This window comes from Rhinolophus ferrumequinum, chromosome 11 (genome assembly GCF_004115265.2).
Source record: "Rhinolophus ferrumequinum isolate MPI-CBG mRhiFer1 chromosome 11, mRhiFer1_v1.p, whole genome shotgun sequence".
Classification (NCBI taxonomy): Eukaryota; Metazoa; Chordata; class Mammalia; order Chiroptera; family Rhinolophidae; genus Rhinolophus; species Rhinolophus ferrumequinum.
Genome location: NC_046294.1, coordinates 10142725 through 10162221, shown reverse-complemented (window position 1 = coordinate 10162221; position 19497 = coordinate 10142725). Strand labels below are relative to the sequence as shown.

The 19497-nt window shown below is 40.6% G+C and overlaps 1 protein-coding gene across 1 annotated transcript; it reads left to right on the top strand.

Annotated features, from left to right (window-relative positions):
- Positions 1–5223: 5223 nt before the first annotated feature.
- MS4A1 (membrane spanning 4-domains A1) lies at positions 5224–17599 on the top strand. The gene is made up of 7 exons (XM_033118807.1): positions 5224–5409; positions 11457–11634; positions 12078–12197; positions 13497–13553; positions 15133–15369; positions 16119–16220; positions 17109–17599. The coding sequence occupies exons 2-7, from the start codon at positions 11473–11475 to the stop codon at positions 17322–17324; spliced, it is 894 nt and encodes a 297-aa protein (XP_032974698.1). The 5' UTR covers positions 5224–5409; positions 11457–11472; the 3' UTR covers positions 17325–17599.
- Positions 17600–19497: the final 1898 nt, after the last annotated feature.

Sequence of the window (19497 nt, the reverse complement as noted above, 5' to 3'; positions counted from 1 at the left end):
ACTCCTTTACACTCTTCAAAATTATTGAAGACTCATTACACATTACTACACATAATAGTTTTATGAAAATACCTAGATTTTCCAAAATAGAAAAAAATAGTGTAGAGAGTAGCACTGATGTATAGTTTTTCAAATTTTTTTTAAAGTTATTTAACATGTTTACTTTTTTAGCTTTATTCAGTTATTGTTGCTATACAAAAAAACTGCACATATTTAATGTATGCAGACACCTGACACCATCCCCATAACCAAGGTACCAAGCATATCCATCCCCGTCAAAAATGTTGCTGTGTTCTTTTGTGAGGTTTTGTTTTTAGTTTTTGGTAAGAACACTTAATATGAGATCTATCTTCTTAACATATTTTACAGGGCACAATACCATATTATTAACCATAAGTACTGTGTTATACAGCAGATCTCTACAATTTACTCATCTCGCATAACAAAATCTTTTGTGACAATATCCTTTGTAAAACAAATCTCTGGTTAACTTCACTGCCCATTCACATCACCTAAGGAACTTTTATAACCCTTCATGCACCACAGACTATCTCATACCAAGTAAATCAGAATGTGGTGAGAGCCGGGCATCAATATTTTTTAAAGATCTCTAGGTAATTCCAACGCAGAGTAAAGTTTAGGAACCACTGCTTCTCTCTAGCTTAATGGAAGACAACTGGGTTCCCTTAACTGCTTTTGCAGTCTGTTGTGACAGCTCATCCTCTGTATCCTGTGGAGAATACCCCTGTAGTCTCATAGAAAGGGGTAAATAAGGTCTTAATATTATTATGAAAATTATTTTGAGGTCACAGATCCCTTAAAAGGGTCTCAAGGACTCCAGGCGCTTCCCAGACTGCGCTTGGAGAACGGCTGCCTTAACTAATACAGCCTCCACTGACGAAACCCCTGCATAGTATTAGAGGTCTTACGTCTGTCACCTCAATTGTCACAGCAGACCCCTGAGAGGTATACCTGGCCTATGTCACACACACGATAATTGAAGCTCAATGTGGTTAACTTTTCTGACACCACAAAGGGAGTACGATTTAGAACTAGGATTTGAATCAAGCTCCCTAATTCTAAATCCCATTATCTTCTGCTGTTTTGGGCCTAGAAGAAACTTTCATACTCAGAGCAATAAATGATCAGGCTTTCATTTCTGCTACAAGCTGGAAAGAGAAAGGCCTCTAGGTTCATAGGTGAGGGCAGGAGATGGGAAGTGAGGTTCTGACGAAATTTTTTTTATTTATTTTTATATATTTATTTCTACTGAAGTGAGGTTCTGATGAAAAGTATTTGGTGGCTGAGTGAAGTTTCAATGTGTGGGGTTTGAGATATATTTAAGTGTGAGAAGCCATCACCTCACGGTGAGGACTTTTCAATCAGACCTAGTTTTAAATGTCGGTTCTGCAATTTAAAACTGATTGACTTGAACAAGTTATTTTACCTTTGTGAGCTTTAAATTTCTAGACTAAAATGCATAATAATACCTACCTAGTGAGCTTACATGAGCCTTAAGTGGAACATGCAAACTGATTTTACCAGTGCCTGGGACTTAAAAATCACTTAGCAAATGATAGGTTTTCTATTACATTTATAATTGAAGTTTTCTTGCTTTCTAAACATTACATTTTATCACTTACTATGTGACTTTAGGCCAGTTTTCCCCATTTCCTGAACTTTAGTTTCCACAATAATAGAACAGAATCAATACTATAGGTGTTGTATACACAGTACTTGGTGTAGAAGTAGGTGTTCAACTAATGTTACTTTCATAACTGTTTAAAATGTAAAATAGTCCCTCAGAACAGAAAGAAACCCTCATAAACTACAGAGCTCTTAAGTACTCAAATTTACATTTTCTTTCATTTTAATTATTTATAAGTACAACATCGGGACTTTCCAACTTGTAACCAAGTTCTATTTGCAATAAGATCTTTAGTTTCACCTTGAAGGACCCTGCATCTCCCTTATCGATTCTCTGAAACCCAAACCCTCCACCACCAGATAATTCTGGGCACCAACACCTTGCTCGGCGTCTAGGAGCACACCATGATGTTAGTTCCTGACGCTGGGGAGTTGTGATAATCGTCTTGGTGGGCAAAAGAACCAGGGCGGAAGCATCAACTCTCAGGGCACTGCACAGAACACCGCAATCAGAAAAAGGGAACCTGCTTCCAAGGGACATTCCAGACCAAAGGACACAAATAATTGTGATAGTCCAGCACAATAAATTACGAAATGTAGTTTTCATAAGAGGCAAAAGGTTTCAGGGATTTAAAAAAAAAGAAAGAAAGAAAGAAAGAGAATGTTAGATGGTGAGGGGAATAATATCCAGGAGAAAAATTCTCTCAGACAAATATTCACTAAATAAAAGTTGAGTGAATAAACTGTTAGGTAGACTTTAAAAAAGAGATCATCATTTGGAAACAAGAAGGCCACTAGCTGAGGACAAGGCTTCATTCAGAGAGACAAATTTTAAAGGTATAATTGACCTGATAAAATATCATCAAACATTATAGACTAAAAAAAAAAAAAAAAAAAAAAAAAAAAAAAAAAAAAAAAAAAAAAAAAATTTGGTAGAACAAAGAAAGTGCCACTGACAAATCCAAATTGTAGTGGAGGTTTCAATACTGACTGCTGAAATGTATATTGATCCAAACCAGCAAAGACACGGTGAAAGTTTGTATATAAAATTCAACTTCAAGTTTACTTAGAAGGAATCACACACAGAGCCACCGAAGTGATTCCACTGGCCACAAAAACCAGAGTAGCAAACACCTGAAGACAGACTTGGAATAAAATAAGGGACCTACTCAGAGACAAGGACATGGCAAATCAGGTGTGTGACCCCAATCCAAGCTTCACTGATGCCAGACATTGGCCAAGTTCTGACCCTGCTCCTATGCTCACTAAAATGAAGGCACAACCTTATAACCACCCATCATCCTGGACCCAAACTTCAGCCTCATCGTCATCCACAACTCAGACCCTATTTAATTACCACCCCCACCACCAACCATTCAAGGCCTCGAGCAGATGCTCAGAGACCCACAACCAGAATATTAAGTGGATGGCAGATTTTAGGTTTCCAGTCCTATTCTCTCTACAGCTTTTATGACAAGTGACTGCATGGCTTACTTGTGCTTACTTGATGACAATAAGTTCTCTATTCAAATAGTAGCCTGCTCCATTGATGAACTGCTCCAATGGTGGGGAGGTGGCATTTTTTTATGTTGCATCAAAATCGGCCTCTCCAGAGCCACTGCTACCCATGGTTCTAACCCTCTGATTCCAAACCGTCCTAAAGAAAAGGGAAGCAGAGGGAGAAATAGAGAAGAAAGGAGAGAGAGAGAGAGACAAGAGAGAGACAGAGACAGAGAGACAGAGAGACAGAGAGAATATATAAATGAACCTTAGATTAAGCAATAGAACTGCCATATTTCAGCCCTTTAGATTAGGCAAACAAATAATTACTAAACTACAGCCCTGGGTCTCTAATGAAATAAAGCAATGGACAAAAAAATTGAAAAATAAAGAGAAATCTAACTCATGAACATACAGTAATTCCCCCCTTATCCACAGGGGATACATCCTAAGATGCCCCCAGTGGATGCCTGAAACCATGGGTGATACTGAACACTATATATACTATGTGTTTTCCTAAACATACATAACACATTATAGCCTCTGCCATGCAGGGTGTCACGGGGGGTCTCTGGTCCCGCTCCCCACATAAGAACGCAGGACATGGTGAGGCCAAAAAGGAACACCCATGGAGCCACAGATAGGGGAGTCATACCACTATAGTCTCACTGGCGGCTGGGTTGGAGACACAGGGAGGAGGAGCCACACTATCCGCAACCTGCCGTCCACTTCTCTCTGCCAACCAACCTCACTTGCTAACTACAATCCGCCGTGCTAACTGCAATCTGCGCTTGCTAGCTTAGCCACTTAGCCACCATCTTCTTGCTAGCCCCCATTTTCTGCTAGCGTAGCCACGGCAGTTATATTAGTGGCCAATTGGCTAACCTGCCACAGCCGACGGCCATCTACTACCCGAGCCAGCACCTTTCCACGTGAGGCTGAGAGCCTGGAAACTGCACTCCTGGTTCTGTCCCCACAGCCTCTCTTTGGCATATCCAAGTTGCCAACATCACTACTCTTGTGATTTGGGGCCATTATTAAGTAAAATAAGAGTTACTTGAACACAAGCACCGTGATACCAGGACAGTCGATCTAATAACCTAGAGGCTGCTAAGTGACTAGTGGGTGAGGAGCACCTACAGCGTGGAGATGCCGGACAAAGGGATACTCGTAATTCACGTCCCCGATGGACCAGAGCAGGACAGCACGAGATTTCATCACGCTACGCAGAATGACACATGATTTAAAGCCTATGAATTATTTATTTCTGGAATTTTCCATTTAATATTTTCGGACTGCAGTTGACTGTGAGTAACCAAAACCTCAGAAAGTAAAACTGTGGATACGGGGGGCACTGCTGAAAAAGATGTGTACAGTGGGGGCAAGGGGTACAATAGCTTTGGGCAAAACTTTCTGATTCATCTCCCAAATGTTTGCAATCCCCTGGTCACCAGCTTCCTCCATTCCCTCACCTGATCTAGCACTAGGGCTTGACAGCCACACAGTTCCAGCCCACAATGAAAAGAGGGGACACGAGGGAACTAAGCAGATGGAGGGAAAAGGTCGGTTTGTAGGTAAAAGTGCTATTTCAATTTATATCCCAACATATGAAACTCTTGCCTCAAGCTTCTGGGGACATGTTCTACAGCTCCAGCATACATTTTTAGGCTATTTCTACTAAATCCAACACAAGACATACATGGTCCCACTAGAACCCTACGTGTGGGCAGGTGAGGACGATAGTTGGAGATGGATACATAGAACACTCCCAATGTACGGGCTTAATGCTTCTTAAATCTCTCCACATGGGTGCCTCCTTCCCACCCACTCACTCTTAAAAGTGAAGTAAAAAGGTAAAAGTCCTAACAGCCCATCTTGGCAGAATTTCTAGAGCCCTTCTTGCCCTTGGGGACCCACGATCCACACCTGCTTTCAGGGTGGGGGCTGCTAAGTTCTTCTAATTAAGGTAGCGTAAAGTACGCCATGCGGTCCCCTGGGGTCTTTTTCAAGAAGTGAAACCTCCTGGTAAGGCAGAAACTTTTTTGTATATCCTTCAGCTCTGGTGAGTGGATTAAATCAAAGTAGTTGGGGCGAAGCTCAAGGTAGCAGAAGCTACCAATTTCCTGTCACCTGGTTTCTATCAGACATCCCAGGCCTGGCCTATCTCACTTACCCCTGTGTATTGGAGAAACTGGCCGTTGAAGTGAACTCAGCAGCGAGCATCTGAATCAGCCCGTGCACCCTAAGGCCTTGGAGACTCAGGTAAGGAAATAATTTGCTTGGTTTTAATGACTAAAAGGGAGTGATGGATAAGGCACAGGATGGTTTTGGAGACTGGAGATTCTCAGGTTTAATTCTAGGGCTTCCCTGGTCAGGTTTTCTGAGAGTCATGATTTGTGGAGGGGTGATATCAAAGCTTACTGCCCACCCACTTTCTCAACCACTCTCTCAAGAATGACCCTGGCCAATGAACTATGAGTCATTCTGCAAAAGTAGCAGGTTGCAGCATCTAGATTAAGAAAGGTTTCTAACCTGTGGGGCTCAGACCTGCACTCTGCCACTTACAAGGCACGTAACCTCAGGCCAATTTACTAAACCTCTGTGTTTCCCCTTCTATAGAATGAGGGAAATAGTGATACCCACTGCAGTATGAAGCTGAAATGAGCTAAGCTCCTGAAGCTCTTAGAACTGGTTGCCTGGTACCAAATAGGAAAATAATCAATTGTGGCTATAATGAAGATAAGTCCATGGCTCTTGCTTTAAATGCTTTTGTCTCCAAAGATATCCTGCTAGATGTAAATACTCTTAGATGTCGTTAAGCCTCATGAGCTAACATTTCTGGAGGGGGTTGATAGTCACCAAAACGAGCATGAAATCCTGCCTCAAATCCATCACAGGAACCTAGAGTAAGAGTGGGCACTGGAGATGAGAGGAAGCGCTAACAAAAGGGAACACAGAGGAATTTTAACCATGTCATAACTGTTTCCTGAAACCAATATGTAATGTGATTCCTTCCCCCGGCTGCCCATAAAATGGCCCCATCTCACTGATCACATCACCTTTTTGTTGGACATCCTGAGCAAGGACTTTGTATAAACCTACTCCGAGGAAGCAGTTCCGTTTTAATGTTCAGTTTAACATTTACTGAGCTCATGTATGGAGAAAACAGGTTCATCCTCGTAGGACATTCTCTTGCAGGATTTAAACCCCAATAGAGAAGGTACACTGTGACATAGAAAGGAAACAGTTGGTGACAAGTAAGAAATGCAAACGTCTTTGAAGGAGAAGTCCTTGCCATGGGTGAGAAGAGTGGGAACAGCCTCAGGTGATGTGAATGTTCCCTGGGTAGTGTGAGTGAAAATGAAGGGGCAGAAGGAGCATTTCACAGTGGAGAGGATTCAGAGAAGACAGCGGGATGCATGTCTGGAGCCGCGGCTCCCGTGGAGAACACTGGGATACGAGCTTAAGAAGTTAAAAGAAGAGAACCATATTTCACTGATATGTGGTATATGAATCTGAAACAACAAAAGAACAAGACAAACAAATGAGAAACAAAAACTCATAGACACAGACAATAGTTTAGTGGTTACCAGTGGGTAAGGGGGGTGGGGGGTGGGAGATGAGGGTAAAGGGGATCAAATATATGGTGATGGAAGGAGAACTGACTCTGGGTGGTGAACACACAATGGGATTTATAGATGATGTATTACAGAATTGTACACCTGAAATCTATGTAACTTTACTAACAATTGTCACCCCAATAAACTTTAATTTAAAAAAAAAAGAAGTTAGGTAGAGCTGAACTGTGATGAAGTAGAGATAGAGTTCAAGCTCAGGAAGAGCGTGGCTTAAGCAGTGATTCAGGGAGTCTGATCTAGCAGCCTGTGGAGGGTGGATTAGAAAAGACAGAGATTGATATGATGAGATCCGCCGTCACTGGGGAGGCAACGTCCTGGGCCCCAAGTCGGTGGCTCGCATTGCCAAGCTGGAAAAGGCAAAGGCTAAAGAACTGGCCACCAAGCTGGGCTGAGTGTACACTGTTGGCGTTTTCTGTACATAAAAGTAATAAAAAGTCTCCTTTAAAAAAAAAAAAAAGAAAGAAAAGACAGAGATTGAAGGCAGAAAAGCAAGCTTTTTAATGCTTAAACCTGGAGAGGATATGAGAATCGAACTCACGGGGTGACACTAAAAGTAGGAAAAAGGTCCACTTGCCAGATAAGATACATTACAGAGGCAGAAATGGCATGACTTGGCCATTGCTGGAACTTGGGAGATAAAGGAGCTGGAGTGAAATATGGCTCCATCTTGTGAAGCCTGGGTGAGAGGGGAAACAGAAATAAAGCAGTCTAAGGAATGATGCCTGAGGAAAAGCCATTGGCTTTGCAGCAGTCCTTGAAGAGAGCAGTTTCAACAGAGTGGCCCTGGCAGAAACTAGCTGTGACGTATTGAGGAGTGGGTGGGCGGTGAGGCAGTGGACGGACAGAGTGGAACCATAAGCTTTTAAGAAGCTGCAGTTAGAGGACAGGGCAGATTGGGCCGTGGCTGGAGACACGGTGGGATTAAAGGAAGGAGATTTGGGATTAGCGGACACTGCAGCACATTCTAATCGTTAAAAACACTCCAGGAATAACGATTATTCTTTGAGTGTTAAGTACTTTATAAATTGCAAATTATCTCATGTTCTCAAAAGAAGACTTTGAATAGAGAAATCACAAAAGTAGCAAGCAACAGATGTGGGACTACCTCTGTACTCCATAGCACCACAAAGAGCGAGAGACTGATGACGCAAGAACCCGTTTCTTAGAACTGATGTCTGGCTGGAAGTAAAGGGGCTGAGGAGTACCGGGCAAGGGAAAGGAAGTTAAGAACACTCTTCCTCAGAGATAAGTACACAGGAGGCCGGAAAGGATAAAAATGCAAAACTATTTTGAGTGGCAAAGGAGGAAGTTGAGGTAGCAAAAGCGAGGTAGCTTTGAACTCAGTAAATGATGGAATTAGTGGACCTAAAAGTCATTACTTAAACCCAAACCCGTAAGGGCTGTGAGCTCTTCTTCAGTGGATGAATGCAGAATCAGTGGTGCCTTTTACAAATCGAAAGAGATTTGCAGAAGTTGCAGTAATAAAATGGGGCAGTCAGTGTCTGATGAAATGAGTCCTGTTTTTAATAGTGTTTAGTGAAAATAAAATCCTTGTGTTACCATATTTTGACCAATGTGGCCAGTAACCCCGATTAATGTACCAACTCGCCTCTGGGCATAACTGTGTAGGGCACTATTTAGTAACTGTGAACAATTTTTTTTTTTTGATAGGGCAAAGCTGTTGGAATCTACAATACCCTTTGGGGTATGTGGTCTGGTTTTATATATTCCAATAGAATGAAATTTTTTTCATTATCCAGTCAGTCTACAGTGTCCTGGCATAAAAATATCTACCTATCTATCTATCTATCTATCTATCTATACATATACATTATAGAGAGATTATTTACATAAAAAATGAAGCAGCAGATAGAAACAGATATGCTTGTGTTTATAAACTACCATTTTACAGTAATATTTGTTGAAGCCTTTGTAGAAATATAATTTCTATAGCGAGACATCATTTTAACAGAGAAAATACTTTTCCCCGATGGACATTACTGCCATTAGCCAGTGCAAACACACACTGAGTAGAACTTGCTTACATAAATGGTTTATCTCACCAATAAAACATGCATAACCTTAGGCAGTTGAAAAATAAGGATAAATTAAAACAACAATACTCCAATCATCTCCTTCTGTCCAGATGATTGATGACCTTTACTATTTAAAAATCACCCTCACTAAAATGAGCCCTCGAGAGAAGAGTGTGGTGTTTCCCAGCTCATTCCATGCTTGTCATGGAAAAATTAATTAACCTCTCTGAACCTCCATCTCCACCTCTGCAAAAAGAAAAAAATGTCTATTTAGTAAGGAAGGTGTTGGGAGAGTCGGAGCTAGATACATACACACTATCCCTGGCACATAGTAGGTGCTCAGTAAACAACTCTATGTGGTCTAGCCTATGATACAGCAGAAAGAGCACCAGCATCAGAGCCATGGTGACTGCCTTCTTGTTTGGCTCTGTCTCTAAGTGCAAGGTCTTTAACAATGCATGACCCATCCCTGGGCCACAGTTTCCTCATTTGTCAAACGAACAGAATGGTTCTGAAGTTCTGACTAGTTCTAAAAATTCTGCCTGTTGACCAGAATCTATTTGTAAACTCCCTAGTGGACCACATTAATATATTCCTTTTTGTTTGTGGTCTTGTGGGGTGGTTGGTGGTGCAAGGCAGATCCCCAAGACCACATGACATCTGATAATCTAGAGCTGGGGCAAAATCAAGTGCAAAGCACCACTCAAAACCTCCTCTCTTCCCTTCAGCCCATGGCCCAGACAGATATTCTGTTTTCTGTTGATTTATAGTCACCGCAAAAAACACATCTAGTTGAAGAAGGGAAAAGTTCATAAGTGAAATAGGCTGAATTCCCATTCCTCACAAGGGACAAAGCAGCTTGGTACCAAAGATACTTCAGTGGATAGGTCCAAGTCCTTATTTTAGATCTCTACTAGTCATGTAACTTTGAACAAGTTACCCAACTTTTCTGTGTCCTTCTTACCTTCTCTACAAACGAGGGCCAATGATTTATCCCTTGTCTACTCTGTGAGGCTCAGGTGAGATGCCAGATTGAAATCTCTTTGTAACCATAAAACGGGTCCAAATGTGAGGCCCAGGAAACTGCCAATCACTTGTCTCAGAGCACACCTGCAGTTGCCCAGCTCTGTGTGACTTTGGTAAGATAAGCAAGGTAGACAGACAGTCTTGGTTTCCAAGGCCCCTTACATGACTTGTACTCAATAAAGGCAAGACTAAAGATGTGTCCCTAAAGATAGATTTCCAGGGCCCGGGAAAGACCCAATAGAATTCATGTATAAGTAACTGACATAAACAAATATCGAAAGGAAGCCCAAGGTGAAGAAGGTTGAGCAGTCTTAAAATGTTAGAGCTGGAAAGGACCTTGGTCCTTTAATACTCACGATCCAACTTCAGAAATGAGTACATTATGGATTCTAAGAACAAACAGCATTTACTACTTTCTCTCTATGTACTAAGCACTTTCATAGGTTAACTTACTTATTTCTCATGATGTGTGTAAAAGGGGGACTATTCTCGTTTTTCAGATGGAAACAATGGAAACTAATGTTCATAAAGATAATAACATGAAGAACAAGAATAGCAACAAAAACAAAGGATTATTCAGACATGGGTGCTTTACATACTTTTATTTCTTTGATCAGATTTACTAACAAACTACTAAATCCAGGCATAATTTTAGCTTATGAGAGAGAACAATGTCTCTGCTTTGATGGAATTTATATTTTAGTGGGAAGAGACAGACAATAAGCAAGCAAGCAAATAATCAAGGTAATTCCCCACAGTGACAAGTGCCATGAAGCTAAAACCATGCGGTGCTGTGAGAGAAAATAAGTAGGAGGGTGCATTGTGGATTAAGGCTTCTCTGAGGATCTGACATTTGAGCTACATTTGAACAAAAAGGCATGCACAGGCCATCAGTCCATTTAAGTCTTATAGCAACCCTATGAGACAAGAATTATTATTATCCCCAAATTACAGCTAAAGAACTTGAGGCCCAGGAAATTTAGAAACCTTGCCCGAAGTTTCACAGCAAATAGAACAATCCTGATTTAAACCTAGACAATCTGACTCAGGAGACCACAGTCTTACATACAACCTTAGAGAGCCTCCTTGAAATGATTTACTCAAGGTCACAGAGTTAGCGGTAGAGGGCAGACTAGAATCAGCCCTTCCAGATTCCAAGGCCCGTCCTCATCATACTCTGTCACGATGCCTCTGGTCCATTACAATGCACAAAAGCAGATAAGCAAAGGGACAAGGATAAGTCAACACAAAACATGTTTTCCAATATTAAAGCATTAAGCAAAGCATCCAGAGGTGAGAGACAAACAGGACATGCAGATATATAAGCATGGCGTTCTCTACAAAGTACACCCCAAAATGGTTGTCAGGAATACTGGCAGCAATCCCTGGGCCCATATGTCCTCACCTGAGATGTCCCCTCTGGATCTGGTCTTAGAAGATGGCAGTAGGCCTTGCCTCAGTCCCAAAGTCATGAGGAAGAGGCCATGTCTACCTCAGTGACACTCAGAGAGAGAATACAAAGAAAAGCACTCAGGTTCATGACACAGGATAAAAGACTACTGACATCCTGTTCTCTCTATACTCATTTGATTATTTGTTTTATTTTTAGGAGTTTTGAAGGTGAAATGACGACACCCAGAAATTCAATGAGTGGAGGTTTCCCAGCAGATCCTCCAATGAAACGACCTGTTGCCATGCAACCTGCTCAAAAATTAATTCCCAGGACAATGCCCTCCATGGTGGGCCCCACACAAGGTTTCTTCATAAGAGAATCCAAGGCTTTGGGGGTGAGTCAGTTGCCCTCTGTTCCATGTCCTGGGGATGCTCTGGCCTACGGAAGCGGGTGCTATAGGCCAAGTACAGAACTCAAAACAACTTGAAGGTATTTGACCCAACCTGAGGTGTTCTTTGTGTCTGACACAGTGGGTCAAATCAGGGGTGTACAGAGACATTATCACGGTGATCTTATGCCTCTGTTGATTTTGAGGCTTGCATATTTAGGGGTCTCCCATCCCAGTTCGTTGCCAGCATCCTAGGCATATCTGCCTTGGAAATGCCCCAGGTGGTGGGGAAAATGGATCTGAACAAGACAAACATCTTAGCACCTTCACCACTTCCTCTGAACATTTTATACAGGCCCCAGTCAGGAGCCTTGGCTTCCAGCCTCACCTTTGTTTTCCGACTTGATGATGCTTTCCGTTCACCCATCAGTGCCCCATTTTCTCCCCAGGCTGTCCAGATTATGAATGGGTTATTCCACATCGCCCTAGGTGGCCTCCTGATGATCCATGCGAAGATCTACACGCCTGTCTGTGTAGGTGTGTGGTACCCTCTCTGGGGAGGAATTATGGTGAGTAAAAGCTCACAATCATTCGGGGAGTGATGCAGACAAAAATGTTCAAAAGCTCCACAGGAACATACCAGGTTATTTCAGTGTTGAGGAAAGTATATGGGTTGGAAATAAGTTATCAGGTTCAAGTAATTCAGTAGAAAGAGAGTTGACTAAATCGAGCAGGAATGCAATGGTTGAGAGTTGGTGGTCATGCTTCATGTGAAGTCAGAGAAAGATGCCCTACATGGATCTACACAGGGAAGGAAGCAAGTCCTCTCCAAAGTTAATTGGGGGTTGGAGGGGAGAAGCACTAGATATTTGGATTGTATAGCATGGTGTTTCAGAAAGCAAAACAGGCAGGAGAAGCCCACTTCCTTCCAACTGATCCTTCTTCCCTATAAGTCTGTTTAATTGCTAATTGCACATGGTGAAATTAGTCCCATCCCATCCCAAACAGATCTCCTTTTGCGTATCAGGAGAGCAGCATTCCTTATGGCTGTTTCGGTGTACATGTTTTCCAAGCTTGTAATCCTGTCTGGGTGTGGTATGGGGCAGTGGTGTGTATATCACCATTACACTTTCATAGTTGCTATTATAAAGAAAGAGTCCAGGACTGAAATTTTCAGAACAAGGGGAGACAGATTAGAACAAGAGTTTTCTCCATTTTACTGCTTGAAGAGTAGAATAGGAAAATGAGAAATAATCATCATTACTTCCTAGCAGCCAACATTTTAATGGCATGCCTATGACTCTCAGGTCAAGTATTTCCTACATTCTTCATTGGCATCAAAGTCATTTAAATAATTATGAACTCCAAAGAGCAATTCCATAAACTGAAAAGAAAGAAAGAGAGAGAGAGAGAGAGAGAGAGAGAGAGAGAGAGAGAGAGAGAGAGAGAGAGAAGGGAGGGAGGGAGGGAGGGAGGGAGGGAGGGAGGGAGGAGGAAGGAAGGAAGGAAGGAAGGAAGGAAGGAAGGAAGGAAGGAAGGAAAAAATAAGACTTCTAAGTTCACAGTGTGACTGTTAATTGACATAGAAATGTGAATTCTGCCTTTTTGGTCTAATATTCCTAGTCACAGCTCCCCAGTTGGTTTAATAAAAGGCATGGATTGAATGTAATTGAACCTGAATAAAGGAGAAACATAACTGCTGAAAAATAAATGAATCCAATAAAAATGGCTGGACAGTTTAGTGAAAGTGGTTGACAGTGTGGATAGCTCTTTTTACAACCCGTTCTCAATGTTAAAAAGTAATCCCCCTCTGCCCCTTCTCCCATCTCTCCCACACCCTGCCCCACCTACAACCTCTCTTTTCACAGTATATCATTTCTGGATCACTCCTGGCAGCACAGAAGACAAACTCCAGGAAGAGTTTGGCAAGTAACCATATGTTCTCCTTTTCCACACACATGAGAGAAGTATCTAATTTCTCAGTTAAAAAGTAGGACCTTAAAGACTTCTGGAATCATAGTAGCATTGAGTTCTCTCAACCCTAAAAGGCAAAAGATGCTCTCCAATGCTGTTGTGATTTCATGTATGAAAAACTTAGAAATGAGATCTCCTTGAAATGTGTCCATGGAAACAGAATTAAAGGCTGATTGATGAAGAACATGCTTATGAACTTATAACTGATCAATGCTGTGTTAGACTCAGAACTCTTGGAAAGCTGTGTCATTTCTCTCAGGCCACCATTTAGGACAACTGTCTCATCGGTGCTGTGATTGAGTCAAGTCCTAGTTAACCTTGAGCTGTAACTTTGAGCAAGTCAATTCATCGCCATGTCCTCTGAGTTTTCACCTATAAAATGGAGATAACAGTCCCTGCTACCATATGAAATTGTCATCAGGATGAAATGGAGTAATATAGAGGAAAGTGCTTCAGAAGCTATAAAGATACACAGTGGTCTTGTTCATATAACCCCTGGGGACATATTTACACCCAGGAAGAGCTGCTATCCTGTATGGGTCAAGAGCTTACCAGCAAGTTTCCTCCCACAACTTTTTAACACTTACTAAGCTGTTACTTATTGGAGTCTGATTTCCAAAGTCAGTGAGGGACTGAGGGGATTAAGATAACTCCTCTCTAGGGGAAAAGAAAAAACAAAAAACTTTATGCAGGTCAAGTTGTTTTATTCTCCAAATATAGCCAGTGCTATGGTAGGTAACATAGTCAGGGATGAAATATGTGATTAAATTGATTTAATCATCAATAATGATTAAAATGATCATCAATAATCTCATATCATTATGGTACTTGTCACATGTATTTTCCTATTTTGACCTTTTATCACCCTTGCAAGGTAGAATACTTCCACTCACTGACGTCCTTTTACCTGTGCTACCAGAGATATTAGCCCTAATTTTATTTTGAAAGATGGCTGACTGGGGCTCATTGCAACCTACGTCAATAGGGAGCAGGTGTTGTTATTCTTGCTGTTGTTTGCCTCCACTTGATGGTCCACACCTAGAGGGCTCTGTCTGCTCTTTCTTCCACCTATACCCACAATACCATCCCATTTCATTGAGATGGAAGGACCTCCTTCTCTCTCTTTCCTCTACCTCTTATGCAGACAGATGTGATCTGAGTATTATTTATCTTCCTTTATCCAACAAATATTTATTGAGTGCCTACTAGGATGGTGGCAGTGCAAGGAAGTGCAAGGATACAATTTATAAGAATGAAGGATTACTCCTACATTTTTTTCTTGATAAACTGATTGGATGGTGATGGCATAAAATGAGATGGGGAAGACTGAGAAAGGAAGAAGAGTGAGAGATGAAGCTTTTTGTTGTATAGTGACAAAGAGACTAAAAACGACTGAGAGAAGTATGAAACAGGATGATTTAGGTGCAGTACCTTTGTGAGTCAGAGGAGTGAGATCTAGAATTCCTTCCTCGCTTATATTCTCCAAATGAAATCAAACCCAAGTAATAACTCTTTATGTCTCCATTGCAGGTCAAAGGGAAAATAATAATGAACTCACTGAGCCTCTTTGCTGCCATTTCGGGAGTAATTCTTTTGTTCTTGGACATATTTAATATTACAATTTCCCACTTTTTTAAAGTGGAGAGGCTGGACGTTACTAAAACTCCCGTGTCAGATATTGACATATACGACTGTGAACCAGCTAACCCCTCTGAGAAAAACCCTCTCTATATGCCATATTGTCACAGAATTCGATCTGTGTTCTTGGTAAGTGTGAAATTTGATTTCTTTTCATAGAGGAAGTGTGGCATTTTTATTATGAGCATCGAGGCTAGATCCAGACTGTCTGCATCTGCTACTTATTGCCTATATGGCTTTGGGCAAGAATTTTCACCACACTTTGTCTCTTGTAGAACGGGGAAGGTAACAGTACTTACCTTGTTAGTCTGTTTTGAGGGATGAGTTAATATATGCAAAGCATTTAGAACAGTGTCTGGTACATTAAAAGTACAATATAAACGTTTGCTTTAACATTAATATTAGTAATGGTATTAATATTTATTATTATTATTGATGAAGATAAACATTGAAGAACTACCTAAATTGTTATGACTATCTTTTGCCTCAAGGAGTTTTTAGTACAGAGTTTGAAGGTGGAAAAAATGCATCTCCCAAGTATAAAGAGGTTTCCTCGGTGTGACGCCACCTAAATAAAGCTGGATATAGTTTAATTTGAGACTCAGTAATTATTCTTTCCTACATAAAATTGATTCTTCAACTAATTATTACTGCCTAACTTTCTATCAGCAACATGCGTTAACTATCTGTTGTATGTCAGGAGTTCTGCTAAAGGTTAAGGTTAGAAAGATACTAGTAGTTCTTACAGTTAGTCATTACTCACCTAAAGATTTTATCTTTTAATCATTTAATTTTAGTCAACAGTCATTTACTGAGCACCTACCATATTCTTATATGTTTCATGACTACATGTTCACCATTTTTCTGTTGTTTTGCAGAGCGTTTTTGCAGTGATGCTGATCTTTGCCTTTCTCCAGAAGCTTGTGACAGCTGGCACTATTGAGAATGAATGGAAGAAACTATGCTCCAGATCCAAAGCTGTAAGTGGTAGCCACTGTGTCCCCAGCCTCCCTCTAGGAAAACCATGTCTTACAAAAGATCATTTATAGAGAATGTGATCTGATGTGACTTTGGGAGCTTCATGAAAAATGGCCTTGGCATATTTCTGGAAAGTCGAAAATACCAATAATGAGGGCAAATGTCTTGAAATTTGAAATTAGTTGGTTAGACAGGTGATATAGTTCTATAATATGGGCACTCTCTTACTAACCTTGAGTTCTGCTTGACTCAGGCATCCAACTTGATTCCACACTTAACGTGTAAAAGTAGGATGGCTGAAGGGTGAAGCCTGGTTAAACCCACTAGTTCTTCCACTTTATTTCTCAGTATTCCTCTCTTCTACGCTCTACCACCAGCTTTTGATCCAATCCCTCTTCCTAAACAATAGGTTCAAAGAGGCTCCACAATGGGATATAGGAATATCCTCATAATAGATCTATTATCAATGGCTTCAGAACCATAGAATGTCAGATTTAGAACAGAATTTAAAAATCATCATTAATTCTTTCATTTTGCAGATGAGGAAAAATAGGATTAGAGAGAGAAAATTATTTTCTCAAGGTTCTCTCCAATAAAGACAAAGCAAAACTAAAATCTCAAGTCCTCTGCTATTGCAGTGTTCTTTGCCAAATACTGCATGATTTTTCCAGGCAAAATGGCAAGTCACTCTTGACCTTGAGGATGAATCTCGATAAGTGATTGGAGAAGGATTTGAGCACCTGGGAAATCAGTCCTGGCACTTGAAGGCACATAGGAAACAATCTAAATAGCATAAAAACGAGAAGGTAGTTGATAAATATCCGTAGAGACTGTTGAGAAATGTGCCAATGATAAAGGTCAAGAAAAGTTTGTTTAACTTTGTGTTCTAGGATGTTGTTCTTCTGTCGGCTGAAGAAAAAAAAGAACAGGCAATTGAAGTAGAAGAAGAAGTGGTGGAGTTGACTGAAATATCTTCCCAACCAAAGAATGAAGAAGACTTTAAAATTATTACAGTCCAAGAAGATGAAGAAGAAACAGAAATAAATTTTCCAGAACCTCCACCAAATCAGGAATCCTCACCAATAGAAAATGATAGCGCCCCTTAAACTACCCAGTTTTTGTTTTCTGTTTTCCTTTTCTAAGCATTAGTGTTCATAGCTTCCAAGAGACATAGTTACCCCCATTTCTTGAAGCACTCTGCATATATCCTCCACACATCTCTTTGGTCTTTGCATGGAGCGACCACACCTCCCGCCTCTCTCTCATCCAGAGAATATAGCCATTGTAGCAGATTGTGTCAGAACGTTTCTTGTTTGGAGCAGCTTTCTTACATTAAAATAAAAAGGCAGAATGTGATTTCCTTTGCCTTGGACAAGCTGTAGTAATAGCAGCAGCAGTTTCTTTTCATTTCTTCCCTTCTCAACAGGGAAACTCTGCACCTGATGCAAAAGATAAATGACTGCTCCATGCCATCCCTCAATGATTTCTAATTCCTTCCACATCTATATTTTTGATGGAGTCACTTTGCACCACTGTTTTAAGGAAAGTAAAATATAATTATAATGAAGTGCAATAAGGAACCTATTCTATCTGTCTATCTATAGCGGTGACACTGTGGCACATTCTCAGAGCCTCCACAGCCCGTCAGAGAAGCTCTAAGTGGACAAACCCAATCCTTTCTTTAGACAAACAGCACAGCTTATACATGGACATGTCTCTGTCTTGTTTCCCTAACTCCTGCTCTAGGTTCTTAGTTACATTGTTGACCTACTTTTAGGAAAAAGAAGAAAGAATGAAAGGAAAATGTCATGAGTATCCAAATCTCAAATGATAATCAACATTTATATGTGTAGAATATTTTCCAGTTCACAAAGTATTTTATTAAATAATTGCATTTGATCTTCCATGATCAAGAAAAAATAATTCAAAAAGTTTAAGTAACTTGTAAATAAGTAAAGGTAATTTGTCAATGGTCACAGCTAGTAATTTTGAGAGTCTTGTTTTGTATCCAGATCTTATTACTCAAATCCTGTAATGTTTGAAATAACCAAATTGCCTATCCAATGCCTGCTAGAGCTAAGTCAACGGGTTTTATCAAGCACCTACTCTCTGACCAGCACGAAACAGGTGTTGAGCGAGACACAAAAGAATCAGAAATCAGGTTTTTCCCTTGGGAATCAGAAGACTTAGACATTCACCACCTTTGAAAACTACTTACATCATTAATATGTAATTAGCTGTCAGATGATATGATGCAGACATTAAGTGCTATAGACAGTCTAAGAAAGAAGATCATGCTTGAAAACAACCTGATCAGCTACAATGCCAACTCTCAGGCAATAGCTATCGTACTTCTTGATTCATGTTCATATTCACAGATACTAGTACCCTACAGAGAAAGAATGTTAACCTAGGAAGATGTCACGGTAGTTTATCAATTACCTTTGTGCATTTGCTACATGTTGAGTGCTTCCAGATTATGGCAGGTAAACAGACAATGTAACCTTCACTCCCTGTATATTTCTACTTTGGAAGGGGCCATCCCTGGAAGATCTTTCCTGACTAGAAAAAAGGAGATAGGACATTTCTCTGTCTATGGAAAGTCCTCAAAATTAGCTTTGAATAAGTCAAACGGTATTTGTGTTTGTGTCTGCAACGGGTGATTTTCCCGGGCGTCTTTCTCCTGTAGCATCACACCATGCGAGGTTCCTAGAGCTTTAAGTTCATATTTCACACAACCCCAATCTGGGTATGAACCATGAGGTGTCAGGACATTGACTTTTCACGTCAGTATATTTTCACACACACACATTCCCAAGGAAAATTTTGCTGGACTGTTATTAATAATGCATTTCTCACACTCCGCACTCCGGAACATGACTGAAATATATGGCAGGCACTCCTTCCCTGAATAGAGGAAAGGGGAGAGAGCATGGCAATGGTAGACTCAAGGGAAAAAAACTAATGAGAAAACCTTCAAAAAAGACAAGATCTTATTTCTAGTCTATTTTCTCCACTTTTGTAATATATATGAGGATCCAAACCCATGGTTTCCTTAAGAATTTTGTTTTATTTTATTTATTTTTATGAACGCAAATAATTCGTTTTTACTGACCTAAAGTAATTCCTTAACCTCTGAGACACTGTTAATATCCACTGTTAAAAAAGAATGAAAATCCTTGCTATGACCTTCTCCCCAATTATCCCTCTGACAGTTTGTCCAGAGCCAGGACTGACGACCCCAGTTTGTCCAGGACATAACGTGACTGACAGATTTCC

Coding starts and splice junctions, on each gene's coding strand:
- MS4A1 (XM_033118807.1), top strand. CDS start 11,473: ATGACGACACCCAGAAATTCAATGAGTGGAGGTTTCCCAGCAGATCCT. Junction 13,554..15,132: donor CAAACTCCAGGAAGAGTTTG/GCAAGTAACCAT, acceptor TCTCCATTGCAG/GTCAAAGGGAAAATAATAAT. Junction 16,221..17,108: donor TATGCTCCAGATCCAAAGCT/GTAAGTGGTAGC, acceptor TTTGTGTTCTAG/GATGTTGTTCTTCTGTCGGC.